This window comes from Ambystoma mexicanum, chromosome 3p (genome assembly GCF_040938575.1).
Source record: "Ambystoma mexicanum isolate Mex_15411 chromosome 3p, UKY_AmexF1_1, whole genome shotgun sequence".
Taxonomy (NCBI): domain Eukaryota; kingdom Metazoa; phylum Chordata; class Amphibia; order Caudata; family Ambystomatidae; genus Ambystoma; species Ambystoma mexicanum.
In genome coordinates this window covers 482074599-482097967 of record NC_090925.1, presented here as the reverse complement: position 1 = coordinate 482097967, position 23369 = coordinate 482074599, and the positions used below count along the sequence as shown (strand labels likewise).

Here is a 23369-nt window from a genome sequence, read left to right as displayed (position 1 = left end):
TCCATTCAAAAGATATTAAAGCGTTTGCCCATAGCTTTTGTGGTACAGTTATTCAAAGAAACTGGGTGGACAGTTAGCCAAACTTTCCATATTTCCCTTTTTGGACAGCAGAAGTACATATTATCCATTTTATGATTTAAAGTGCAGCCCTAGCTCGAAAGCAGTGTACAGGGTGTGGGTAGTCAGTATTTGGTCTGCCATCTTTTAACAGTTGCCGTCTGTGCGTCCATTGGGATTAGTCCTTTATGAGGTTTTGAAAAAGCCATGTTTTAAGAGAGTTGTAATACTGGAGAAACGTGGGGGCATTCCAAGTCGATACCAGGAATCGAGTTCCACAGGGTGGATGCTTGACAAGAGAAGGATTGTATCCATGTCCCCTTTGTGGACAAGTCATATGATTCGCGAGAAGCATTTAGCATCCAAATATGGCGCTTAGCTGCTACGTATGCTGGTGTGCTACTCAGGACTGCTTTGTAGATGATACATGCAGTCTTGAACAGTATCCTGCGTTGGAGAGGAAGCCAATGTGATTTGCTTTGGATGGGCCGATTTGGTCAAATTACCTCACAACTGTAATAATTTGTGTTGCGGTGTGGTGTAATGCTTTTAGGGGGAGCCAATCAAGTCAAGTGGCTCAGAGCCCTAACATGAAGGCATTCCCCTCCACCCCCAATCGATAAGAACCTGCACTACAGTCTGGAAGAGAACAGCACCTTCTTGAACGCAAATATGAAATTAAACAAATTAAGAAATACAACCAAACAGTTCTTTTATGGACAGCCTATAAGACCTGAGGATTTTCACCTTTTCTGGATGACATTGCAATTTTTACTTTCTCTAGAGAAAACGTAAGATTTGTTAAGTCTTCTTGATGTGACCGCAAGGCCATGCAATCTGCTGCTTTCCATTTCTTTTTGACTACCACTCCAATGGCCCCTCACAATTGACTATGCTGGCTAGAGCTGATTAGAGTTGTAATCCAAAACATCTGGAAAGTCAATGGTTGCAGACCCCTGGACTAATGCAACCCATGAAGTCACTGTAGCAGACCCCATCATCTTCGCACTATGAACTAAAATGGTTAACACTCACATTTTTGGATACTACACTCAACGCCATACATGCCTGTCCAGAACCACAATATACTAACCTGCAGAACGTGTTGTGTTCTTTATTTGTTTTTACAAGTACTTTTAGGGATTTGTCTTTTCTGCAAAAGCAGATCTTTTTTATATTGATTATGTTCTTATATGCAGAAATAGCCAAAGAAATAGCCAAAGATTGTGTCAGATTACGAACTTCTGTCCTCTTTCACAAAAATAGCTACCTTTATACAATTCCAAGCTCTATAATTGTACCATTTACTTTATGGAAGGTGTCCTTTATTATGGTGCTGGAACCTTTCTTAAACAAAGGCTTCACCACGTTTACGAGTCTTTCATAAGTATCTCTGACAAAAGCTGGTTTAAGGATCAGATAACCAAATGTTTCTTAAAATATAGTGAATATTATTTTGTAGATTACTGGGAGAATTATATATTGGTCCAAATTGAACCACCTAATTTCGATCTGAATACTGACTTTTTTAAAATGGAATACTGCCTTTTGTGTTACAAATATTGAAATGCGCTAGTGAAATGAAAATCGAAACTTAATAAACGAGAGTTGCAATAACACTAATTGTGTTAAAACATTCAAACTCCTAGTCCCAACCCTATACCATTAACTTAAATTAATTAAAATGTAATCTACATGGCTATACTTTTCCTTTTGTAGGTCACAACTGCAAGGACATCACCAGAAGCTCTCATAGCAGGATTGAATGCTTGGTTTAATAGAAAATTGAGCCATTTTAGAAAAATATTGATGCTCCTTTTGGGGTTACTTGCATCAATTGTTGAATTGCCTCAGCTTTGACTTTCTTCTGGTTATACGTTTTAGTTCCACCATAGGTTTCAAAATGGTTAAGAATCACACACAACCAGCTTCATGAATCTCCCTCTCATGAGTAATATACTATAGCATTCTTTCAGCAACTCTAAACTGCATACCGACTAGCCCACATGGCCTATAATAAGCACTCACAAACAGAATATTCATTTTTGTTGGGAATTAGAGTAGGAGAGCCTGTAAATCATGTAAGCCTTTATCTGCAGTAAGAATAGTTACATTTAAATATTTTTCACCCAGTTTTCCAGTCCTCCTTTGGGATGCGCTCTTATAAATAGTACACCGCTCAACACAGACCTCATTTATTCTCCAAGTTTCCTGGAAGCATAATATAAAACTTTCTCTCACTAAGCTGATGCTGCCCACATTAACATTTTTTGAAAGGCATGAAATGATCCAAGTAAGGATGCTTCATTTTTTTTGTTGTTTTGTTTTTTTTTGTTCAGAGACAGGCACAACAAGACCAAACTGGCCAGCGGCTAGCGAATCACAGCATGATATAACAACATGGATGAACATTTACAGTATACACTACACATTTGCACATTGTTTGACAGTACTAGAGTGGTGACAATGGATTGTCCTCTTCATCAGATAACATATAACATAGATAAAGTCTGAACAGCGACCATATGTCTTTAGGGCGGCATCTTGATGGCAATGTAATAATAAATTGTTCTTCAAGTTCATTAACCATCGACAGGTCTTTCAAGAAGTCCAGTCGCCTGGGAGGATCTATGGACTTCCAACATTTCAGTATATTTCGTTTCATAACCACACATGCTAATTTGAACAATCGTCTAGTGGTAGTTGAAAGCCTTACCAATATCCCCAAAAAGGTATTTCCGTGGGGAAGGTGTAGCAGGTATTGCCGTAATGTCTTCCAGAATCCCTGCCACCTCCCCACAGAATTTAGTTATCGGCGGGCAGGCCCAATACATGTGATAGGAGTCTGCGTCAGCGGCGTCACATTTAGGGCATTTTCCCGTGTGGCCCTGCACAAACTTAGCTAACTCGGCTGGGGTGTAGTGCAACTGGTTTAGAACTTTACACTGAATGAGACGTAGCCCTGAGTTCATGGATACACATTTAGTCAACTGGCAATATCTCAACCATGTGGTTTCACACAGCTCCACACCCAGATCTCGTTCCCAGGTCTCTTTAATGTTATTGCATGGCTTGGAATGGATCTGAACAAGGCTGTATAGTGTAGACAGACTTTTCCTGTGTCCCCCTGGTTCCGTCATGGCTGCAATACATTTGTGTGTCGGTGGCTCTTCTGGGAAGGAGGGTCTCTTGGCGGCGAAGGCAGATTTCATCCTGTGAAACTGAAATCGCTTAAGGTGATCTCCACCCACTGCCCCGACATAATCGTCTAATGCACAGTATCCCCCTTCTGGGAACATGTCTCACATTCTAAATTGCTTCTGTGGGTCCCATGTACCCTGGAGTGCTTTATCAAATGTGGGGCTTATGCCCGGGAAGTTCCACAATGGCACCTCCGGGTCATACGGGGTTGTAATGGCAAGTCTCTTATATAACCTGGCCCACGCACGCACAGTGGCACTTACAGGATCATATTTACACGTGTCCTTCCGATGAAGGTCAAACATAACCGCTCGCAGGTCTGAGGGGGATGTCGCAAATCTTTCCAGGGTAATGTGTGGTGCTGTATCCCCTGGGTCGAACCAGTGTCTCGCGAAGTGTGCCTGTGATGTTAGGTAATAAAGTTCAAAGTCTGGTGCTGCAATCCCACCTTTTGCAAAGGGTTCTGTCATTTTGGACCACTTCAACCTGGCTGTTTTCCCTCCCCATACAAATGTAGTGGCGAGCGTATTGAGTTTGGTGAAGAATGTTCTGCCCGGCCAAATCGGTATGTTGCAAAAAAGGTATAGGAGTTTGGGTAGCACTATCATGTTAATTAACGATATCCGCCCATATAGGGATAGAGGGAGCTTGTTCCAGACTTGTAGTTTAACTGTTAGGGATTGTAGGAGTTCACCGTGATTGTCTGCAAGCAATGTACTCCCGCCTCTGGATACCCTGATCCCCAAGTAGCGGATGTGCGTTGGTGACAATTTGAATCCCTGTGTGTCTGACATATCTCTAGTTTTAGGTGTAAGCGGAAACAGTTCTGACTTAGAAACATTAACCCTGTACCCAGAGTATTCAGAGGACCTATTAATCTCAGCCATAATTGGCGCTAGATTTACCTCTGGGTTCCTAATATATATTAGGGTGTCATCTGCATATAAGGAAATGATTTGTGGTCTCCCTGTCATACGAAGACCTCTACATGCATGGTTTTGTCAGACGTATTCAGCCATGGGTTCTATTGTAAGTGCGAAAAGTATTAGGGAGAAGGGGCAGCCCTGTCCGGTGCCTCTACCCAGGCGAAATAGGGATGACATGGTTTGATTTGTTAGTACCTTCGCTCCCGGGCAAGTATACAGTAACCTGACACAGCTAACAACCCAAATCTCTCAAGGACCTGAAACAGATAGACCCAGGAGATAGAGTCAAAAGCGTTCTCGGCATCAAGGGACGCCGCCACCACATCGACCGCTAGGTCTATCTGTGTCATCACTCCAAAGAGTCTGCGCAGATTAAGAGCATTGGACCTTGTTGGTATAAAGCCAGCCTGGTCGGGGTGCACCAATATAGGCATATAGGGCAGAAGCCTGGTAGCTAGGACCTTTGCGCAAATCTTCGCATCGGTATTAAGGAGCGAGAAGGGTCTATATGACCCCATGTCCTGAGGGGGTCTACGGGGTTTAAGGAGGACTGTTATCACTGCCTCTCGCATAGTGTCTGGCAGTATGCCGCACTCCATTGCCTCTTCCCATACTTTCAGTAAGACAGGGGCTAGCATGTCATGGAATTCTTTGTATAATTCAGCACCTAGACCGTCGGGGCCGTGGCTTTACCTGATGTTAATGCTTTCATTGCCTCTGTAATTTCCTCGAGTGATATGGGGGTGCCTAATATCATGCGTGTCTCCGGAGTTAGGGTTGGGAGATCAATCACGTCCAGATACTCCACTATTTCTTCTTTAGTTTTGGTGTCCCTATTGGAATATAGTGGGTGTCCCTACTGGAATATAGTGATTTATAGAATGCGGCAAACATATCATTAATTTCTTGGTCCCCATTGACTATGTCACCACTAGGTGTCTGGATTGTGGCTATAGCGGGATGGCCATGTTCGGCCTTAAGCATGCGGGTTAGGTATCTCCCTGCTTTATTGATTTCCCCGTATCTACGAGCTCAGAATGGGGCAGCCATGTATTGTACCTCCCTTGCAGCAAGTTTATTAAATTCTGCCAATGTAGTGTGAATGTCCAGAAGGGCCTCTTTACTATGTGTACAGGTGTATTCGAACTCCAGGAGCTCAAGTTTGGCCTCCATGGTGTCCAACTCTTGCCTAACTGCCTTCAGTAGACCCGTAGTTTTGGCCATAATTGCGCCACGTACCCATACTTTAAATGTTTCCCACAGTGTAGCGCACCGGTCTACCGACCCCTCATTTAGTTGAAGAAATTCCACCATTTCAGTGTGCAGTGATTCACAAACGTTAGGGTCTCTAAGTAGAACAGGGGGCATTTTCCAGCGTCTGGCCCTCGGGGCAGCTTCACCGATGCAAAAAGTACTTGACACAGGAGAGTGATCTGAGAGGGTACGGGGGTACATTTCGCAGTGCTGCACCATATTCGTGAGTGTTGAGCTGATAAGCCAGTAATCAATTCGAGATTCAGAGTCATGTACTGATGAATAGAAAGTGAAGCGCTGTTCTTGGGGATGTAGTTCTCGCCAGATGTCTACCATGGTCATCTGTTGATTTGTCGTATAGCTAATGCGGTTTTGGTCAAGGTTCTATGAGAAGTTGTAGACCTGTCGAGGGTTGTCTCAAGTATCGTATTAAAATCTCCTCCCCAAATCACTGCAGCATTCTCAGCTTCAACCAACATATTATATATAGCATTGTAGAATTCAGGGTCTTCTATGTTGGGGCCATACGTGTTAACTATAACCAACTTCCGTCCCGCCAACACGCTCCAGATTACAACATATCTCCCTTGTGTGTCAGTTTTAGCGTCCTGGATACGGAAGACCAGATTCAGATGTATTAGGGTTAGAACCCCTCTGGATTGGGAGGAATATTCCGTATAATATCGCAATGCGCCCCATCTAGGGAGAAAATTGGACCAGACCTGCCCTAGTGCGTGAGTTTCTTGCAGTAACACGATCTGGGGGTTATGTTTGGTTATGTATGCTGCAATTTTCCTGGCCTTATTCGGGTTGTTTAGGCCCCGGATATTCCATGAAAGAAGTTTAACAGTTACCCCCCTGTCACCCAGTACCATAGAATTCTATAACTATCAAAGTGTGAAGTGATTCGCTTATGCCACCAACCTTAACAGTTGAACCCGATGCAACCCGTCTCTGCATTTTAGAACTCTTGCCAACCGTGGCAAAACTTGGTGCCCTACCCCCACCCCCGCCCGCACCATCAACCCAACCCGATGATGAAACCCTTTCCCCATAACCTGTGGAACTTTCCTGAGGGTCGCTAGTTGCAGTCGCAGGGCCTCCATCAGTAGATGCTCACGATCCCACCCTTTTCAAACAATATCAATTGGAGCCATTGCTCTCGGTAGAGACGTCTTCACAGCTTAAGTAAGTATGTTTCCGTAACTCCATTTCAGTCAGCTGAGTCCGGGACTTCGTCTCCCGGTCGTGGTGGCCTGTTCCAATCTCGTGGATGTTCTTTGGGAGGAATGGGGATGGACGCCTCAAAGTACGCTATGGCCTCCGCAGGGGTCTCAAAGAAATGCGACCTGCCTCCATGCTGAACCCGTAGTTTTGCCAGGAAGATGAGGGCGTATGGGACATGACGCAATCTCAGAAGCTTTTTGGCTTGTTTAAAGGATCTGCGTTGAATTTGGATGCTGGTCGAAAAACCCAGATAAATGTGGACTCTATTTCCTTCATATTGCAGGAAGCCTTTTTCCCTTGAAAGTTTTAGGATCGCGTCCATGTCCCTAGAGATCAGGAGGCGCACAGGCTTGGGAGTCGGCGCTAGGATGCGATGAGCCCTCTCAACAAGAAGGTGGTTAGCAAAGGATTCCGTGCCCAGAAGAGTTTTCAAAAGGACCTCAACTTGTCGCTCCATCGGACCCTTACAGAAGGATTCCGGAATGCCGACAATACGGATATTGTTTCTTCTAGATCGAGATTCCAGGTCATCGCATTTTGCTGGAGTCTTACGCAGTTCCTCTTTCAGTGTGCTATGTCTCAACCTTGTTGTGTTAGCATATCGTCATTTGTGCCGATTCTCTTCTCAGCTTCTGTAACGCGAATGCTCTCCTTGTCTACTCTAGCCCTAAGGGAGCTGATAGTTGAAACAGTATCGTCCAGCTTGACGTTCACTGCCAGGAAGCCGTTCTGTACCATGGTCATTAGGCAGTCTTCTCTGTCGTCATGTTCAATTACAGCAGGATTGTCATCCCCCATGGTTATGGCGGCCGGCATCCTTTGAGGTTGGGAGCTGGAATAGGAGTCCATTGGGCCCGTTTTTTTCCCACCCGTGTTTTTTTTCTCGTTGCGGCCCATGAGTCACCTGTGCAGAGCAAGGGTCGATGACGCGGGTCAGGCCAGTCGGCCACACAGGATTAGTATAGCCTGTTCAGAACAACGTTAACACCTATATTGTGCAACCTGTTGGGTACCAGTGTACCGAATCTTATGTCACGTACATGATGTTGCCACACGGGTCCTCGGTTGTTCTGCGGGGAGGAAATGCTCCGCGGTGTATATCGGATTCTTATCAGTGGTAGCTGCAGGCGAGGGCCGCGTACGTTGTAAGAGCGGTTAGCCAGAGTATTAAATTGGATTGAGGCCGAGCTCAGGCCGCTGCATATGCTGGTTTGGGTATTGTACAGCTAGTGGTGGCAGTGTGTTTTGGATTCCTATAGGTGGTAGCTACAGGCTAGGAGAGGGTAGCTTGAGCATTTAAATGAATTGAGGCTGAGCTTGGGTCGAAGCACACACTGGTTCAGGTCCTTTTGCAGCAAGTGGTGACGGCGTTCCTGTCTTTTTGATGTCACAAGTCTTCGTATTAGAGCTTCACCGCCGTCAGCGTCGGCCCGTCCCCACACAGGCACCAGAGGTCCGCTGACTGTATGTCACACCACCTCCGGCGCCCATGCACCACGCCCCAGTCTTCATGGCGCTGGACGCCCAGCTCCCTGGCGCAACCAGGACTCAATCGGGCCAGTTGCGTAGGGGGCCCCCCCTTCTACGGATCGCAAACGTCCTCTGGCAGCGTGGGCTGTGTTGAGGGGTCTATAGAGTCTTGTGTGGGCCCACTCAGCGGTGACCAGCGGCGGGGCGGTGCCCTCTGGAGAACCCACAACGAAACTTGCAGGTATAGTACACTTCACGGATGTATTGTGACCTCCCAGGTTAGAACTGTCTCTGAGTGGCAGCCAGTATAGAAAGGATTTTATAAAACTTTACTTCGTGACATAGCCGCTGTCTCTGGGTCGGCACGCTTTTACATCTCTCACCTGCTTTCACAACGTCGGACGAGGGCTCGCTCGGTGGGAGGCCCGAGGCCTGAGTCGGCTGGGGCCCTGCGTGAAAGATGGTGTGCCGACCCAGTCGTTATCCGGGAGGTGGGCCGGAGCCACAGACCATCTCGCGTCCACCCTGGGTCCTGATGTCTGCACACACGGTCCACCCTCAGGCCCTTGCTGTGGGGCTGCACCGCGGTGATCGGCGCTCCTCCCCCTCACGGCCTTGTGCTGATGACGGCGCCTCAGTCAGGTGTAGGATTCTCCTGGAGCAGCCCGCGGTTCACTGGAGAAGCCGTTAGTCCGAAGGGAGCTGTGAACTCCCCCGCGCCTCTGCGGTTTCGAGCAGGATTTGCACACAATGTGCAGCACGAGTACGGGAAAAAGATGGTGTAGTAGTTTCTTCTCTCCGCGGCTCCAAAAAGGATTTATTTATATATAGGATGTTTGTGGGATCGGAGCGCTCCGATCAGGCGGCCATCTTAGTTTCGCGCACCAGCGCCACCCCACCCCCCAAGTAAGGATGCTTAAAAGAAAATAGCAGCTCATCCCGCTGTAGGAGGAATAATCCCACTAATGGGTAGGCAATCTGTCACCATATTTCTTCAAGAGTACATATTTGTGCACAGGCTTGAGCATAAAAATGTTTCTCTTTTACTCCAATTGCCAGTGATAATTTTAAAAGATGTTGATTCTCAAGCTGGGCAAAAAAAACACATGTGACTTTTTGCTATAGACAGTCTGCTGTTGACAAACGAAATACTTTCTAACATGACTTGTATCTGTGTGGTACAATGATGGGTAAAATCTCTGAGTAGAACTGTGAATTGATTAGGTTGTCTGGGATAGGCAAATACTCAACTAAAGCGTGAAATACTGAGAATGGTGCATTGCTTTATACATGAGTAGTGTTTTCCTTCAACTGCAACAAGAAATGCCTAGCCTGTGAAATGCAGGCATACATTTGGTTAGATAATAGACAACTCCTAACAAAAGTAGGGGGAGCCCACAAACAAAACTGATGTGGAACACACATACGATTTACAATATATTGAGTTTGCACATTTAAAATGTAAAAAGAAATTCAACTGAGAACTGGTTCTTGTTTTGCACATTACCTTTAAAAAGTTGACATCTGTTTTTAATTGCAGCACATCAGTGTGCATAATAATGAGGGAAATGTTATAGAGGGAAATGTTATTTGAGCAGCCCGCTTACCACATTTTTATTAAGATAATTATTTGAAAGCCGACACTGCTCTCACTTTTGTAATGTGCATTTCATTTGGAATATGTGATTGCCAATTATATATTATCGATTTCTCTTACATGTATCATGGAATGTGTTATTTAAAGAAACCCTTTTTATGACATTAAGTGAAGGTTTACAAATTAAAAATGCACAACAATGGGTTACCTGTAACACAAAATAGGATGGACCTAAATTTGGTTTTGCATGTACTTAGGGTAACTTCAGTTCAAATTACATGGGAAAAAGGACTGCAGTGTAGGCGTAGGGAATCATGAATAGCCATCCGGTGAAGACCAGTCCTAGTCATTCAGCCATCAAAGACACATTAAGCCTAGTACAACAACAGAATCAAATGTTCAAGGTTTACAAAAATGAACATGATACACCTAAATACAATTTCTTATGGTCAACCTAATTGATCAAATCTGGGCTGGTCACATAGTGCGTAGGCCCATATTCAGAAGCAAACCATTGAAGGGACGAAACAATTAAAATAAGAAATTCAGCTATAAATTCACTGTCTCTGCTAAGTTAATGGAAGGCTTCACAAAGCTGATCTCACGAGTCAGCCCTCTGCCTGTGAACGATTCAACCTGTGAGCTCCCATCACAATTCAAAGTTCACATTTACATGCAAAGAATGAAGAAGGCAATTTGATGCATCTCTGCAGTGATATAAACTTGAGCAAACGGAATAAAAATGTACTGATAAGCGCAAGAGGGTACCAAACACAATATTTTTATACTTATCAAACATTAATACAATCATAATTTAATAACTAACAAATTCCATCTAAAGCTTATGTTGCATGTGCCTGGTTCTGGGATGATCGTCCAATCGTCCAAGTCTAAAAATGCATCTCATAAATGGGAAACATTCCTGTCAAGAGTTATTGGAAAAAAAGAGAATGATAGTCCAAATCCTCTCCTCTGACACATATTCAGAATATTTTGCATCCATCAAATTAAGGGTGTATGCTCTGGGAGTGTCAACCAGTTGAGCTAGCCAATGGAAGATTTCACCAATCAGAAACTGTGATGCAGTAGGACACTCCATGGGAACAGTTAGAGCGTCTACAGCACTCTGGGATACTCAAGGTCTGAAGAGGGGAAACTTTGTCCAAATGGAGGAGAGCTGGACTGGGAGAATACCTTGAGAGAGGAATAACTTCCCCAGGGCCTTGTCCAATAGAAGGCCTAAAGTAGAGTTCACCTGAAATGCAGGTTTTACCCTTAGAATGATTTAACAGAAACTGAATGGGTGTAGCATGCTGGTTCTATGTCTTAAAAGAACAATATCAATGTGAGTATATAAAAAAAACATTGCAGTTAGATATATGCCTTTAAGAGGCCTTTATTAGCAATTCCACCGAAGGGGGTATAACTGGAAGGAAAATCAATTGGGGGTTAATGTAAAATAATAGCTACTTTTAGTGCAGAGCCTGATAAACTATTGCCTATTGAATACAAGTAGAATGTTGCAGCATTTTAATGTGAAACATACCCTCCTTTCTGAACATATTCATAGCCAAGTGAGAACTGATTCACATTAGAATGTAATTACATTTCTTCACAAGTGCAGTGTTTCTTTTAGACAAAGATACATTTGTCCCAACGTTTTAACAGATGTAGTAAGGGGTTGGGGCTATCAACGAGTCTGAAATGCTTAATAGCTTGACAGTGAATTAATAAATGAAGAGCTGGGAGGGCCATAAACAAAAAAAAAAAGGGGACTGGGAATCCTACGTCACTCTAGGGCGGTGAAAGGGAGCTTAGCTAGGCCATCTCCATTGATTCATAAATGATGCAATTTTAAATTAACATGGGAAATCCCACATCACGCTAAGGAGGTGAAAGGGAGCTTAGCTGGGCCATCTTCATTCACTCGAAAATTATCCAATTTTAATTAAGCCTGCGAATTCTACCAAAGATATTGCATAGTGGGAGGATCATGAAATAGATAGGCCCAAATCATCCAAGGGATTGTGGTGGTGGTTGTTGCCCTTTCAAGAAAAGGAGAAGAAAAAAACATAATTCTGGGTTTCTACATAGTGTTAATGAACCAATAGTGCATTCTAAAACTGAACACACAGCTTCCCTAAACCCAAATCTACAGATTGTAATGCAATCTACCATAGCATGAATTTTACTTACAATTTCAGGGCTCACAATAATAAAGTCAGAGTACTGTTGTGTTCATGTGGTGAGTCCCAGTGTAATACACCTGTCTACATAATCAAGATAACTTCACAATACAAAAAACACATCTCTAGAGAAAATGCGTCTTTCAAAAAAACCAGACCCCGAGATTAAACAAATTAAATTCAACCCAGTAGACTCTCAAACACAATTCAATATTTTTTATTAACATATATGGACTAAATCATTCTAAGAAATTGATTTCATAATAATAAAAACATACATCAATATTAATATCAATAAATTAGTTAATCAATGCTCCAATTCATCATTGGACTGACAAGATACATCATTCCCATCTAAAACCACAACGGACCACACTTCAACCATACTACATTAATACCCAAACAATTCATCAAATCACTCAATTATAACAAATATTTCATTAATAAAAACAACCATACTAAAACACAATTATACAATATCTAGTCCATTATAAATATGAACCGTAAGTTCAACACAACTGAGCCAGTAACTTGTTTATATGGTCTGTTCTGACTCAGACGAATATGACTTAACACTGTTTACAAATAACAGTACATTCCCCGACCCGACATGTTTCTTTCTGTATAATTCTTGGTTAACAGAAATTCTTCAGGGGCACTAAGGTCCAGCGGGGTCGTGTGGAATGTGGATGGAAAAATGAAGAACGTGTATACTCCACCAACGGGCTCACGATCAATCTTCTATAACTAGGTTGAGTGAGGACACTGGTGTATACCAGCCCCAGTGATAAACAATCACCGGAGGATAGAGAGGCACTCAGCACCTAATTGAATAAAGGAGCCCAATCTCGTCGACTCTGTGTATATATTATGGCAATTTCTCGCCCACCTTTAACACACAGATCTGTAACTATCCCATATGTGTGCATATCATAACTGCCTCTTAGTAGGACTCTTCCCATACGGCAGCAACATAAACGTCATCTGTATTAGTCGTGACCGTAGGATAAGCACTACAAATGTTTTGTTACTTCCGGCTAGGAATTTGTCAAAAGGTCTTTAGTTCTTTCTTCGTGTATTCATGTCTTCAATGGCATATGTACATCACAGCATCTGGGGACATTAAGTTGCCCTGCATTTTTGCCGTTTTGATCATCCAGAGGCAGGAGTACTCACAGCCAGAGCCAGGCACCAGTGGAGGACGTGGGGTGGTGATGGGTGAAAGCCAATTACTCCTACAGACCATACTGTCCACAGGTGTCTCTGGGTACACCTCCGGTGACCTCTATGAATCAGGTGCTGAATCTGACATTGAGACATATGTCCTGTCGCAGATGAGTGTTTCTGGCAGGGATGCTGTTCTGTCCAACCCACCTGCACTGGGGGTAGACCCCTCTATGGGGCATTCAGTGTTGGAAAGTCCGCCTGTGGCGGTTACGGATGCAGGGCCACACTCCACAATATTTGCTCCTGTTCCTGGGCCAGCAGATCAAAGGAGGAATGCAGTCCTGCAGCCTCAGGCAGTGCCAGCAGAGCAAGGTGCACATCACCTTTCCCCAAACAGGTGTGGTGCCCGCCAACACGGTGGCCGTGCGCCACCAGGCAATACAGTGTGGGAGAACTCCATGTACACTATAACAGCACAACAGGGGGCATCGTGTGAGATGATGGCTCAGGCCGTGGATAGGGCCACTTCCATTCTCCCCGCTGAAAGGCAGGTGGAGCTCCAGCAGCAGGCAACAGAATCCACTTGCCACTCACACAGGGAGGACATGTTGGCGTCCAACAGGGACCGACGGACTGGACTGAAGACTCTGCGCACAGCCATATCTGCAGAGTCACAGGCCCACAGGGATGCCCCGAGGTTAGAACACAGGTCCCTCAGAGATACTCTGGGTGAACTTGAGGTGTCCCATAGTACAAGGTCAGAACAGCAGATTTCTGTGGTAGGTAGCGCTGGGTGTGCTCGAGGTGAGCTGGTTTGGGCTTGGGTGTGGCAGGCCTGAGGCTCTGGGGGGCAGACCAGGGCGGTAGGAGCAAAGTGCGTATATGGTCTAGTTTGTTAGTTGGGTGCCCTGAGTGGGTTGTGGAGCGTTCTGGGTGTGGCAGGCCTGGGGTCTTGAGGGAGAGTTTGAGACCGGTGGTTGTTCTGGTTTCTCGAGGGTCCATGTTTCTGGGACAGATTGGGGGATTGTTAGGACCTTCTATCCAAGTTGGTGGGCCTTATCCCTGTTGTTATGGGTATTTTTGGATTATCAGAGGGGTTAGTGCATGGGGTTGGGCGCGTGAGTGATGTGTGTGCAGGTGATTGTGACGTTATCGGACTGGAGAGCGAGCTGAGAGTGACAGTTGGAGTTGGAGTGAGTGTAGATGGCTGCAGGGGTGTGGGGAGCCGGTGTTCTTCTGTCGTCCCTTCGTGTCTTATGTCAACTTGGTATGTTAACTGAACCTGGACAATAAAACGTAATAATATCAGCACTGGAGCGGTAGTACTTCAATTACGTCAGAGACCCAAGGCAAGACAGACGAGCAAGAAGGCCACCTCTGCGAACGGGGCTCCATCTCTTCCTGCTGCTTCAGCAGCACCCACTGGGATTCAGGCTCCGGACGGGCTGGGTCCAGTGGTAACCCGAGACTCAACTCCTGAGGGAGAAGAGCCAGAAGTACCTCCTGCGGGAGAGGTGCTCAACCCAGAGGATCACCCTGAACTTAAATGCCTGCTGGCTGAAGAGGGGTCCTCTACGGGCGACTTCTGTAAGGGTCAGAGAGAGTGCCACTCTCTCGAGGGCTAAGAAAATAGGCCCAGGCACAAGGTGTAGTGCCTAGGTCTTTCAAGATCTATTGGGAGGGTGAGCTCCCTTGTAATGAGCCCACTGAACCTAGTTCCCTCAAGGGGTTGATGGTAGCCCACATTTACAGGCCCTTCCTATTGCAGTTGCCACATGAGGTGCCCATAGCTGGCCAAGAAGACTAAGCAAAGGCTCTCTGCACATTTCTACTGGCCCCGGATGGGAGTAGAAGTGGAGTCCGACTGCCGGACCATTCCCATTTGTCAGTTGTCTGGCAAGACTGGAGGCATTGTCATTGCCCCAATGCAGCCGTTGCCAGTGGTTGGCACACCATTTGAGAGGGTTGGCATCGACATGGTCATTCCCCTTTACCCTCCCACATCAGGTGGACATTGGTTCATCCTGGTCTTGGTTGATCATGCCACCAGGAACCCTGAGGCTCTACCCCTTCAGACCATTACTGCCAAGGTGGTTGCCAGGGCTCTCCTGGGCATTTTTACCCAAGTTGGATTCCCTAAAGAGGTTGTCTCTGACAGAGGATCTAACTTCATGTTGAGTTACATGCAAGCGATGTGGAAGGAATGCAGAGTAACATGTATGTTCTCCACTTCCTACCATCTCAGAACAATGGTCTGGTTGAGAGATTGAATAAAACTCTCAAGGGCATTCTGGGTGCTTTGGAAGAGCCCCTAAGGAGGAAATGGGATCTCCTCCTACCATGTCTGTTGTTCATCTATAAGGAAGTGCCTCAGGAGGGTGTTGGTTTCAGCCCCTTTGAGATGCTCTTTGGACATCCTGTGAGGGGCCCCTTGCCTTACTAAGAGAAGGTTTGGAAGCCACCCCTCCAGGTCCTGGCAAGCAAGTAGGGGACTATGTGTTAGGCCTCAGACAGGGATGGCACAGATTATGGGTCAGGCGACAGAAAATCTTAAGGCGAGCCAAAAATTTAACAAGTACTGGCACAACCTTAAGGCCTCACAAGTGGATTGGACTCCAGGACATGAGATTGTTGTGATGGAGCCTACCAAGCCTAGAGCTTTGGCAGATAAGTGAACTGGACCAGGATAATCTCCAAGATGGGCAAAGTCAACTATCTGGATGCCATGGGAGTCCCTGGGGTAGCCCCTCAAGTATTCCATGTGAACAGGCTTAAGCCCTTCCACAGGCGAGAGGAAGTCTCGTGTCTCTTGCTAGCTTCAGAGAAAGAGGAGGAGGAGGAGAGTGAGCCCCTTGCAGTATTTTACATGCCAAAAGTAGTCATCCTCAACATGTAATCAATAACATCCCATATGGATAGTATCTGACAATCAAACGGAATTGCAAGCAAGTAGAAGAATTTGAGATAAGCTAATAGCCACTCTAAATTTAAACAAAGAGGCTATTCAAATAAACTTCTGACAAAAGCGCAAGAAAAAAACTCAGGAAAGAGCAAGGACTGATTTGTTACCAAACAAACCTAAGCTTGAAACCAATAAAGATTATCAAAAACTAAGGTTTATCACAACCTATAGTCGGACGTTCATCGTTTAAAATAAATACTTCAAAAACATTGGTACCTTCTAAGAATGGGTACAGACCTTGCACCTCACTTGGAAGACTCTCCTAACATTACATTTCACAAAGCAAAAAACTTTTTAAAAATTGTGTTTTTGTCACATTTTGAGACAAATAAAAGAACCAAAGGAAAAACAAAATTGTGGGACACAACGAAATTAACAGGCAGCTTCAACTGTGGAAATTGTCCAATGTGCCAATTTTCTGAAAATGGATTAAAGAAGGTGATGATGCCAAATGGTTGAAAACATAAGCTTAAAAACTATCAATTGTAATACGAAATGTGTTGTATATGCCTTAAAATGTCAATGCTCAAAATTATATATAGGCAGCAGAATACTAAGACTGAAAATGAGAATTGCAGAACATATACACACAATAAAAAAATAAAGATTTCAGATATCCTTTGGGACAACACTTCCTAACAGAACATAGAGAAGTACTGACTGAGAAAATTAAGTGGACTAGAACATGCAGAGACACCGCCCAGAGGGGCAAACAAAGAAAAATTATTACGACAGAAACTGGATATGCAACATGGATTGATGCAATACGAGACTGAATTCGGACACAGAAATTAGTCATTTTTTAAAAATCATTAGAGCTAACAGATTAATAGATGAACAGCGTGATGCACGTGGTTAAAATAGTCTGAAAAAAGGACAAGAAAAAAAGAGTGGACTAACCTCGCATTTAAGGACAATATGTATTCTCATTAATTTTGAGAAATGAGTATACCATTACAACCAATTTTTTTTTAAGCAATTCAGGTGACTTTTTCTTCTGATTCAAGTTTATATATAATTCTCGCTTTTTCTCAGATTCAGGAATTAAGTTTGATTTCACTAATTTTTTTTCACGAAAATTAGTGCAAAATAAATTTTGAAATGAAACAGTACATGCTTTAGTATAAATACATTCATTTGGACAAGCACAACACTTAGATGGAATTCTTAACTTTATCTTGTGTCGCATATGGATAGAAATGAGAATGTTAGCTTGTGCCACACTTCGATGAAACTGTGAAAGATGGTAAGTGCAAAACTTGATTGGAATCATGATCACTAGCCTGCCTCACATCTAGACAGAATATTGAAAATTAGCAACGATGGAAAAGTGAATGAAAGCAAACATCAGACATAGACAAAACTGCAAGGACAGCAATGCCAACTAACCAATCCACTAACAATTTCATCCCTCTGCATACACTTCTCAAACTCTAACCCAACACAACCACAAGCCTAAAACACAGCAATCCGCACTAACTTCACTACACTGCAACAACAAAACAAACCCCACATAGACTTGCACATCAGCACACGACGACTACCGACCGTAAAACACCCCAAGCTCAGCCGACGGACCCACCGGGCTGAGACTGCCATCAGCACATCTCTGCTCTCTTGCACTTTTCCAGCTTATTCCCACTAACTCACCCCCCATCCCTCTTTCAGAGCCGCAACAGGACCACTCCGGTGGTGATAGTACGCGGTACAAATATCCTTTAACATTAACTATAATCAACAGAGTGATCCCAATCCAAAATGGATTATTAAACGCACACCATGACGCCGCTTTAAAACCCGCCATTTTGTAAAATCGGCATTTTCTGTGCCAACAACTAAACATGCCCGCGAAAGGAATGGAATAAACGGAACCCTAAGTAAACATAGGTGAGATTAGATTGCATTGTTCTCATATGTTTTCCGATTTTTTTAACTGGATCAGATCTCTCAAATCTAGGTCAGTTAGCAAAATTGATTTCGATATATATATCAACCTTTTAGATATCGACCACTTAGAACGACATTGAGACCAACTTTGAGAACCAATTTAGAAATTAAAGCGCCAGTGGCAAATTAAGAGAAAAGCTATAAGCACAAAGTAAGTTGGTGAAATCAAATATTCATTTTATTTTATTAAATTTCTAGAAGATACTTTATTCAGTTTCTGAAAATATGGGGCAATAGAATAACAAAAATTATATAATGTATGGGCACAACAATGACGACATGTCTCTTGTGTATGTTTTTGATTAAACAGAACATTCAATTGACAACATTATAAAATCCTCCCGAGGAACCATGTACAAATGGAGAAACACTTGTCGGGAGATTGCATAACATAAACAATACATTGGCCAAATAATGATGGATACATGAAGAATTATTGTTTACTTTGAAGACGAATGCAGAACAATGATGACTAATTGTTGAAAATTGAGAGGAGGGATTATCCAATACAAACAAAACTTTGTCAAACAATGATGGAAAATTGATGAAATGGGTATTTTGAAGATGAATGCAGAACAATGATGATCAATTGTTGAAAATTGAGAAATCACTAAATAATTTTCAGATAAAACTTCAAAAATAAAAAAATAAAAATATTGAATTGGAGCGCATGATCTAAATGACTGGAGTTTTTTATTTTCGAAGTTCCATATATGGTATTGTGGGGAAGTCCAGCCAGACTGGCTGGAGCCTTCGCAATGACTGTATGTTGTGGGTACACCCTAGAGGGTGGGACCTGTGTGAATGAAGTATGTGGCCAATATACATTTCATGTTATGGGTGTCTGGTTTCTGGTGTGTGACACAAGACAGCCCTGCCTGAAGCTGATATGAATGCAGTGTGGTGTGCTGAAAGGCTGGGTGCTTTCCCCAATCCACATTCCTTGCTGTGAGTGTCTGGATCGAAGAGAATGGCCTAAATGCAGTGTGAGCCCGATTGGCTGCCTGCCTGCTAAACGCCCTTCTGAATGATTGGCTGCCTGAGCTTGACTCAGCAGTGTGAATGAGAGATAGAACAGTATATCTGGGGACCTCCCACTTACCAGAATTTTTCAGAAGCAGAAGTCGAAACTTGATGCTTAACCTTGAAGCCCAGCTGGAAGAAGGCGGCTCTGCTAATGCTTTCCTTCAACAATCCGAATGCCGTCATGTCTCCAAGAACTGATCCGAGAGAGGACCTGGATAGGAGACCTCTTCCCGAGCTACGAGGAAACATCGTGCAAAGCTGGTCTTCTTCAATGCGCCCTGGAAGTCAGTCTTCGAAAGGCTGCCGACCGGAGACGGGGTCCGCCAAGAATCTGAAGTGAAGCACCCGGACATCGAACCATCGTCATCGACCAGGGTTCGGAGCACCGCCGTAACCACTGGAAGCCTGTCAAGTTGTGTTGCCCAGAAGCGGGGACAACCTGACGCCAAGCTGCTCGATGACCAGAGCCACAATGCTTCACCTTTGCCTAAGACATTTGAAACAAAGGGCTCCCTGGCCATCACCGTCGACCGCTTTGTCCCACCGGAATAAGTAGAGGTCGTCGACAGCCGAGGAGAACCCACCGGTGGGTTTCCCGCCACCCGAAGTCCACAGAGACACAGACCAACTAAGATCCGAAAGCCAGCCGTGGTCCAGTCCAGACGCCCTTGCTGGGCCTACGTTCTTCATCAATCTGCTTTGCGACCCTCTGGGTTACAATCTAACAGCAGCTCTCTCATTGCTTGGAAGGAATGCTTGAAAAACAAGGCACAGCTTTTAACTTCTCAATTAAAATGTCTATATAGACAGCTGTGTAAATGTTCCATGCCCCCTTTGATTAGATTCTATCTTGCCAAGATTGAACCTATTTTGGTGTATGGCTTGGATACGACCACAGTGGATGTGGGGCTATATTTAAATGTCATACAGGGACAGATCTGGAAAGAGACTCTTGGGCTCACAATGTATGTGCCTAATGTGCTACAGGCACACACTGGGGCTAATTTCCCCCCAGAATAGATATCTGTGGAGAAAACTGCCTAGCAATGCCAAGATCATCCCTTACCTAACTCTCTATATATTGATGTAAAAACAATGGTATCCAAGTGATCCGTAGAATCCATTAACGTCATCAAGAACGACATGACTAACCTACTAGATCACATTTATTCTTAATATTAATTTATTAATCCCCCTGCCACTAACAAATACAGACTGTTCAGGTATGACTGATCAGGTATGACGGTGTGAGACTAATCAAACAACTTGGTACATACAGCTGCTGTAGAGAGAGAACGCAAAATTCCCTATAAAAAAAAGGTGATCTGGCAAGATATCGCCAATCCTTTCGATTCAACAAGGCTCGCTCTATATACCTTTGCTTTCGTCTCAACCAGTTGCCTACATTTGAATGTACTGGCCATTGGAATAAGCATCAAGATTTAGTCTTAGATGGTCATTTTTGTAACGCTCCCTCCACGTTGGAAACTTTAAAGGCAACTGGTTACTGCCTGTCCTATCTTGAACAATATTAGGAACTAACTCTTTAGAGAAACTATGGGCTCTGATATTTTGGAGGATATTTTTGGTCACGCCTTATGTGGGGCGAGAACATCTCATTAATCCTTGCCCTGTACCGATTTCTTGTGGAGGGTTTTGCAAGTATTGATTCTTGAATTTGGGCTTTAGGTTTTAAAATCGCCCACATTTTCTTGGGTGCAGGATGATTGATAGTAAGTAACCTGCAATTTGAAATCTGAACTGACTGGTTTGTTTTGTATTTTATCATTGTATATGCTTGTGCAACGCTATATACATTTTCTTGTTTTACATTTTATGTATTTGTAAAATGTAAAAAGGTTTTCTCGCAAACCATAACATACACAAAAAACAACCATATTTGCCCACTCACCTACACTAAAGAAATGTTTTTAAAAACACAAGAACTATTGACTTTGTCAATGCTTCTTTTAAGACTGTATAGAAAGACTGCTCTGTGATGTGGAGATAGTAAAGTGACAAGATAAATATTGAACATAATATTTAACTCAAGTGCTTCGGCAAACGTCACCTGCCATGGAGTCCATTCACCTCACACGACAAGCCCCAAACCTGCCATTTAACTTCAGCAGACTCTCATCCACCAAAAACAAAAGAAAATTACACCCGATTTCACCAGCCATGGTGCCTCAAAGGGTTGAGGTAGGCATATAGAGAACAGGGAAAACAAACAGAGAGTGTAGCTTCTCATACGTACGGAGTCATCAGTGGGCACTGATAAACTAACACTTTACATTCTGGGCAAACGTAGCCTTATGTACCACAGCACGGTTCCATTCATAAATAAAATACGAGTTTTCTTTTCTTTGTATTTACAGTTACATTATGGCCAGACATGCCCTCTGTATCCAGGGACAGAAACATGTACAGTAAACATCCCTTAAATCAGAGATCTTCAAACTGTGGTGGTAGTCTCAAAAGTACGAAAACTGCTCATCAGAAAACATAAGCAGTTATGTGTGACATGTGGGTGGCCTGATGTCAATATATTAACTCAGGGGCAGTGGGGTTTCCATGAAATAGTGTACATACCGTGTGCCTACACATTGGCTAATTGGCAAAGCTTTGTTAAGTGGGATAGTTTGACATTTCAATGCAGATCCAACTTATACATTTAATCGACAAATCCCCGGGGCAGAGCTTTGAATACTCAAAATATAAAACTCAAAAAGGATTGCAATAGGCCAAACAAGCGCCTTTTCACAACTATGCATGATTCTGCAAGGACGGTGGCATTTAGAATAGCCGAATATGGATTCCGATTCATTGTAACTTGTGGAGGACTAACTGCCTGTCACTTGGGTTCACACATGCGCAAAAGTGGGTCTAAATGAACACTTCAACTAAAGCACCGTATTGCAATACTTTTAATGACGAAACCCACGTGCTTCCATCAACTGACACTAGCAGCATTGTTGTACAACAGAGCAATAGCTGGAGGGCTAAAGGAGACATGCTATCACTAAGGTATTCACTAAGGTGAACACCGACACTTCAGAGAAATAATTGCAGCCCGATTCTCAACCCCTCTGCAGTTCACTGACAGAGTTGCATAACACACAACTGAGAGACACTTCAATGTCAGTTAAAGTAACGCACCTGGATTTAGGTTGTAGTTAACCCCGCTGCCCGTACCAGTCCCGAGACGGTAGTGTCGAGTTCCCATCCCAGAAAATTAGCAACGTGTATCCCCATCTATATCACGCGAATTGCTAATCATGCTAGCTACATCTGCGAACTACTCGAATTGGTAAGAATCAGCCGAAACCCTTGACAGTGTGTATCCGAGTAAAGGACCTAGCAAGGATTTGCCTGTTTCCCGTCACGTGAGTTGCACGTTACGTGCAGGTTATGTAGGACGTAAACGTACACACTGGTTCTACCCCATTGAGTTGTTCGCTAAAACGAGAGCCTCAGCTCTTCAACCCTTCGTGACCATTGAAAGCGGGGAAATTAGGTACTGTAGCGAGAATCGTGTCGGCATACCTCCAAGATTGACAAAGAGGGCAGAAAACGTCTGCGATTGCGTTGTTTCCAGGCTAATTTACAGTGAACCAGTAAACGTTTTGGGACTTGTCTTTCGTCGAAAGGCGGGACACGTGTTAACTTGTGTCGATTTGTACTAGTTGATTTCTCCAGCTCAAAAAGAGTACTTGGGGGAGGGCACATATTATCGAAGCTGGCTGCAGATTTGTGGGGGCCCATTTCAGTCTGGTGTTTGAATAGTTGCTAGTTTTCGGAAGTACATGCACCCATGCCAACGTTCTGGAGCACCTGAGAGGGAGATTTCACCACAGAAATCGGGGGAATGTAATTTTCTCATAGGATTACATTAGGGTTATAGTTATATTAGGCGGGAGACAGTAAAAAATCACGCTATTTTTAATTGAAAAATCATCAGGGTTGACATGTATGCACATGGGTGATTGCATAGCTCTCAACTCACACGCTTTTGATGGGTGTCACCCGCCTTGTAAAGAGCTGACTCACCCGCCAAGCTTCCTGCTCTCCCATTCATTTCAATGGGCTCTCACCCGCCAAAAACAAAATCGGGTGTTTTCACCCGCTTTTGCGACACATGTGGTTGAGAGCTATGTGATTGTCATAGAAAGAAGTAGACATGATTTCTCCCATAGGATCGTATTCAGGTTCAAATTATTTTAGGTGAGAGAAAGTGAAAAATAGCAATTCCTTCCTTTAATTGAAAAGCTGGAGTGTCCTGCCTACATCAGGAGGGTTGGCATATATGCATTTGGGGTGCCCCCCATTGCCAAATGCTCTGAGGTCCC

General features: G+C 43.9%; 1 protein-coding gene across 1 annotated transcript in view; it reads right to left on the bottom strand.

The window, feature by feature from the left end:
- The window catches only part of ZFP64 (ZFP64 zinc finger protein), a 233456-nt gene extending 211077 nt beyond the window's left edge, over positions 1-22379 (bottom strand). The window contains exon 1 of the mRNA XM_069651148.1: positions 22180-22379. Coding sequence (XP_069507249.1) covers positions 22180-22246 — 67 coding nt within the window. The 5' untranslated portion in view covers positions 22247-22379. The remainder of the gene's footprint in view (positions 1-22179) is intronic.
- Positions 22380-23369: the final 990 nt, after the last annotated feature.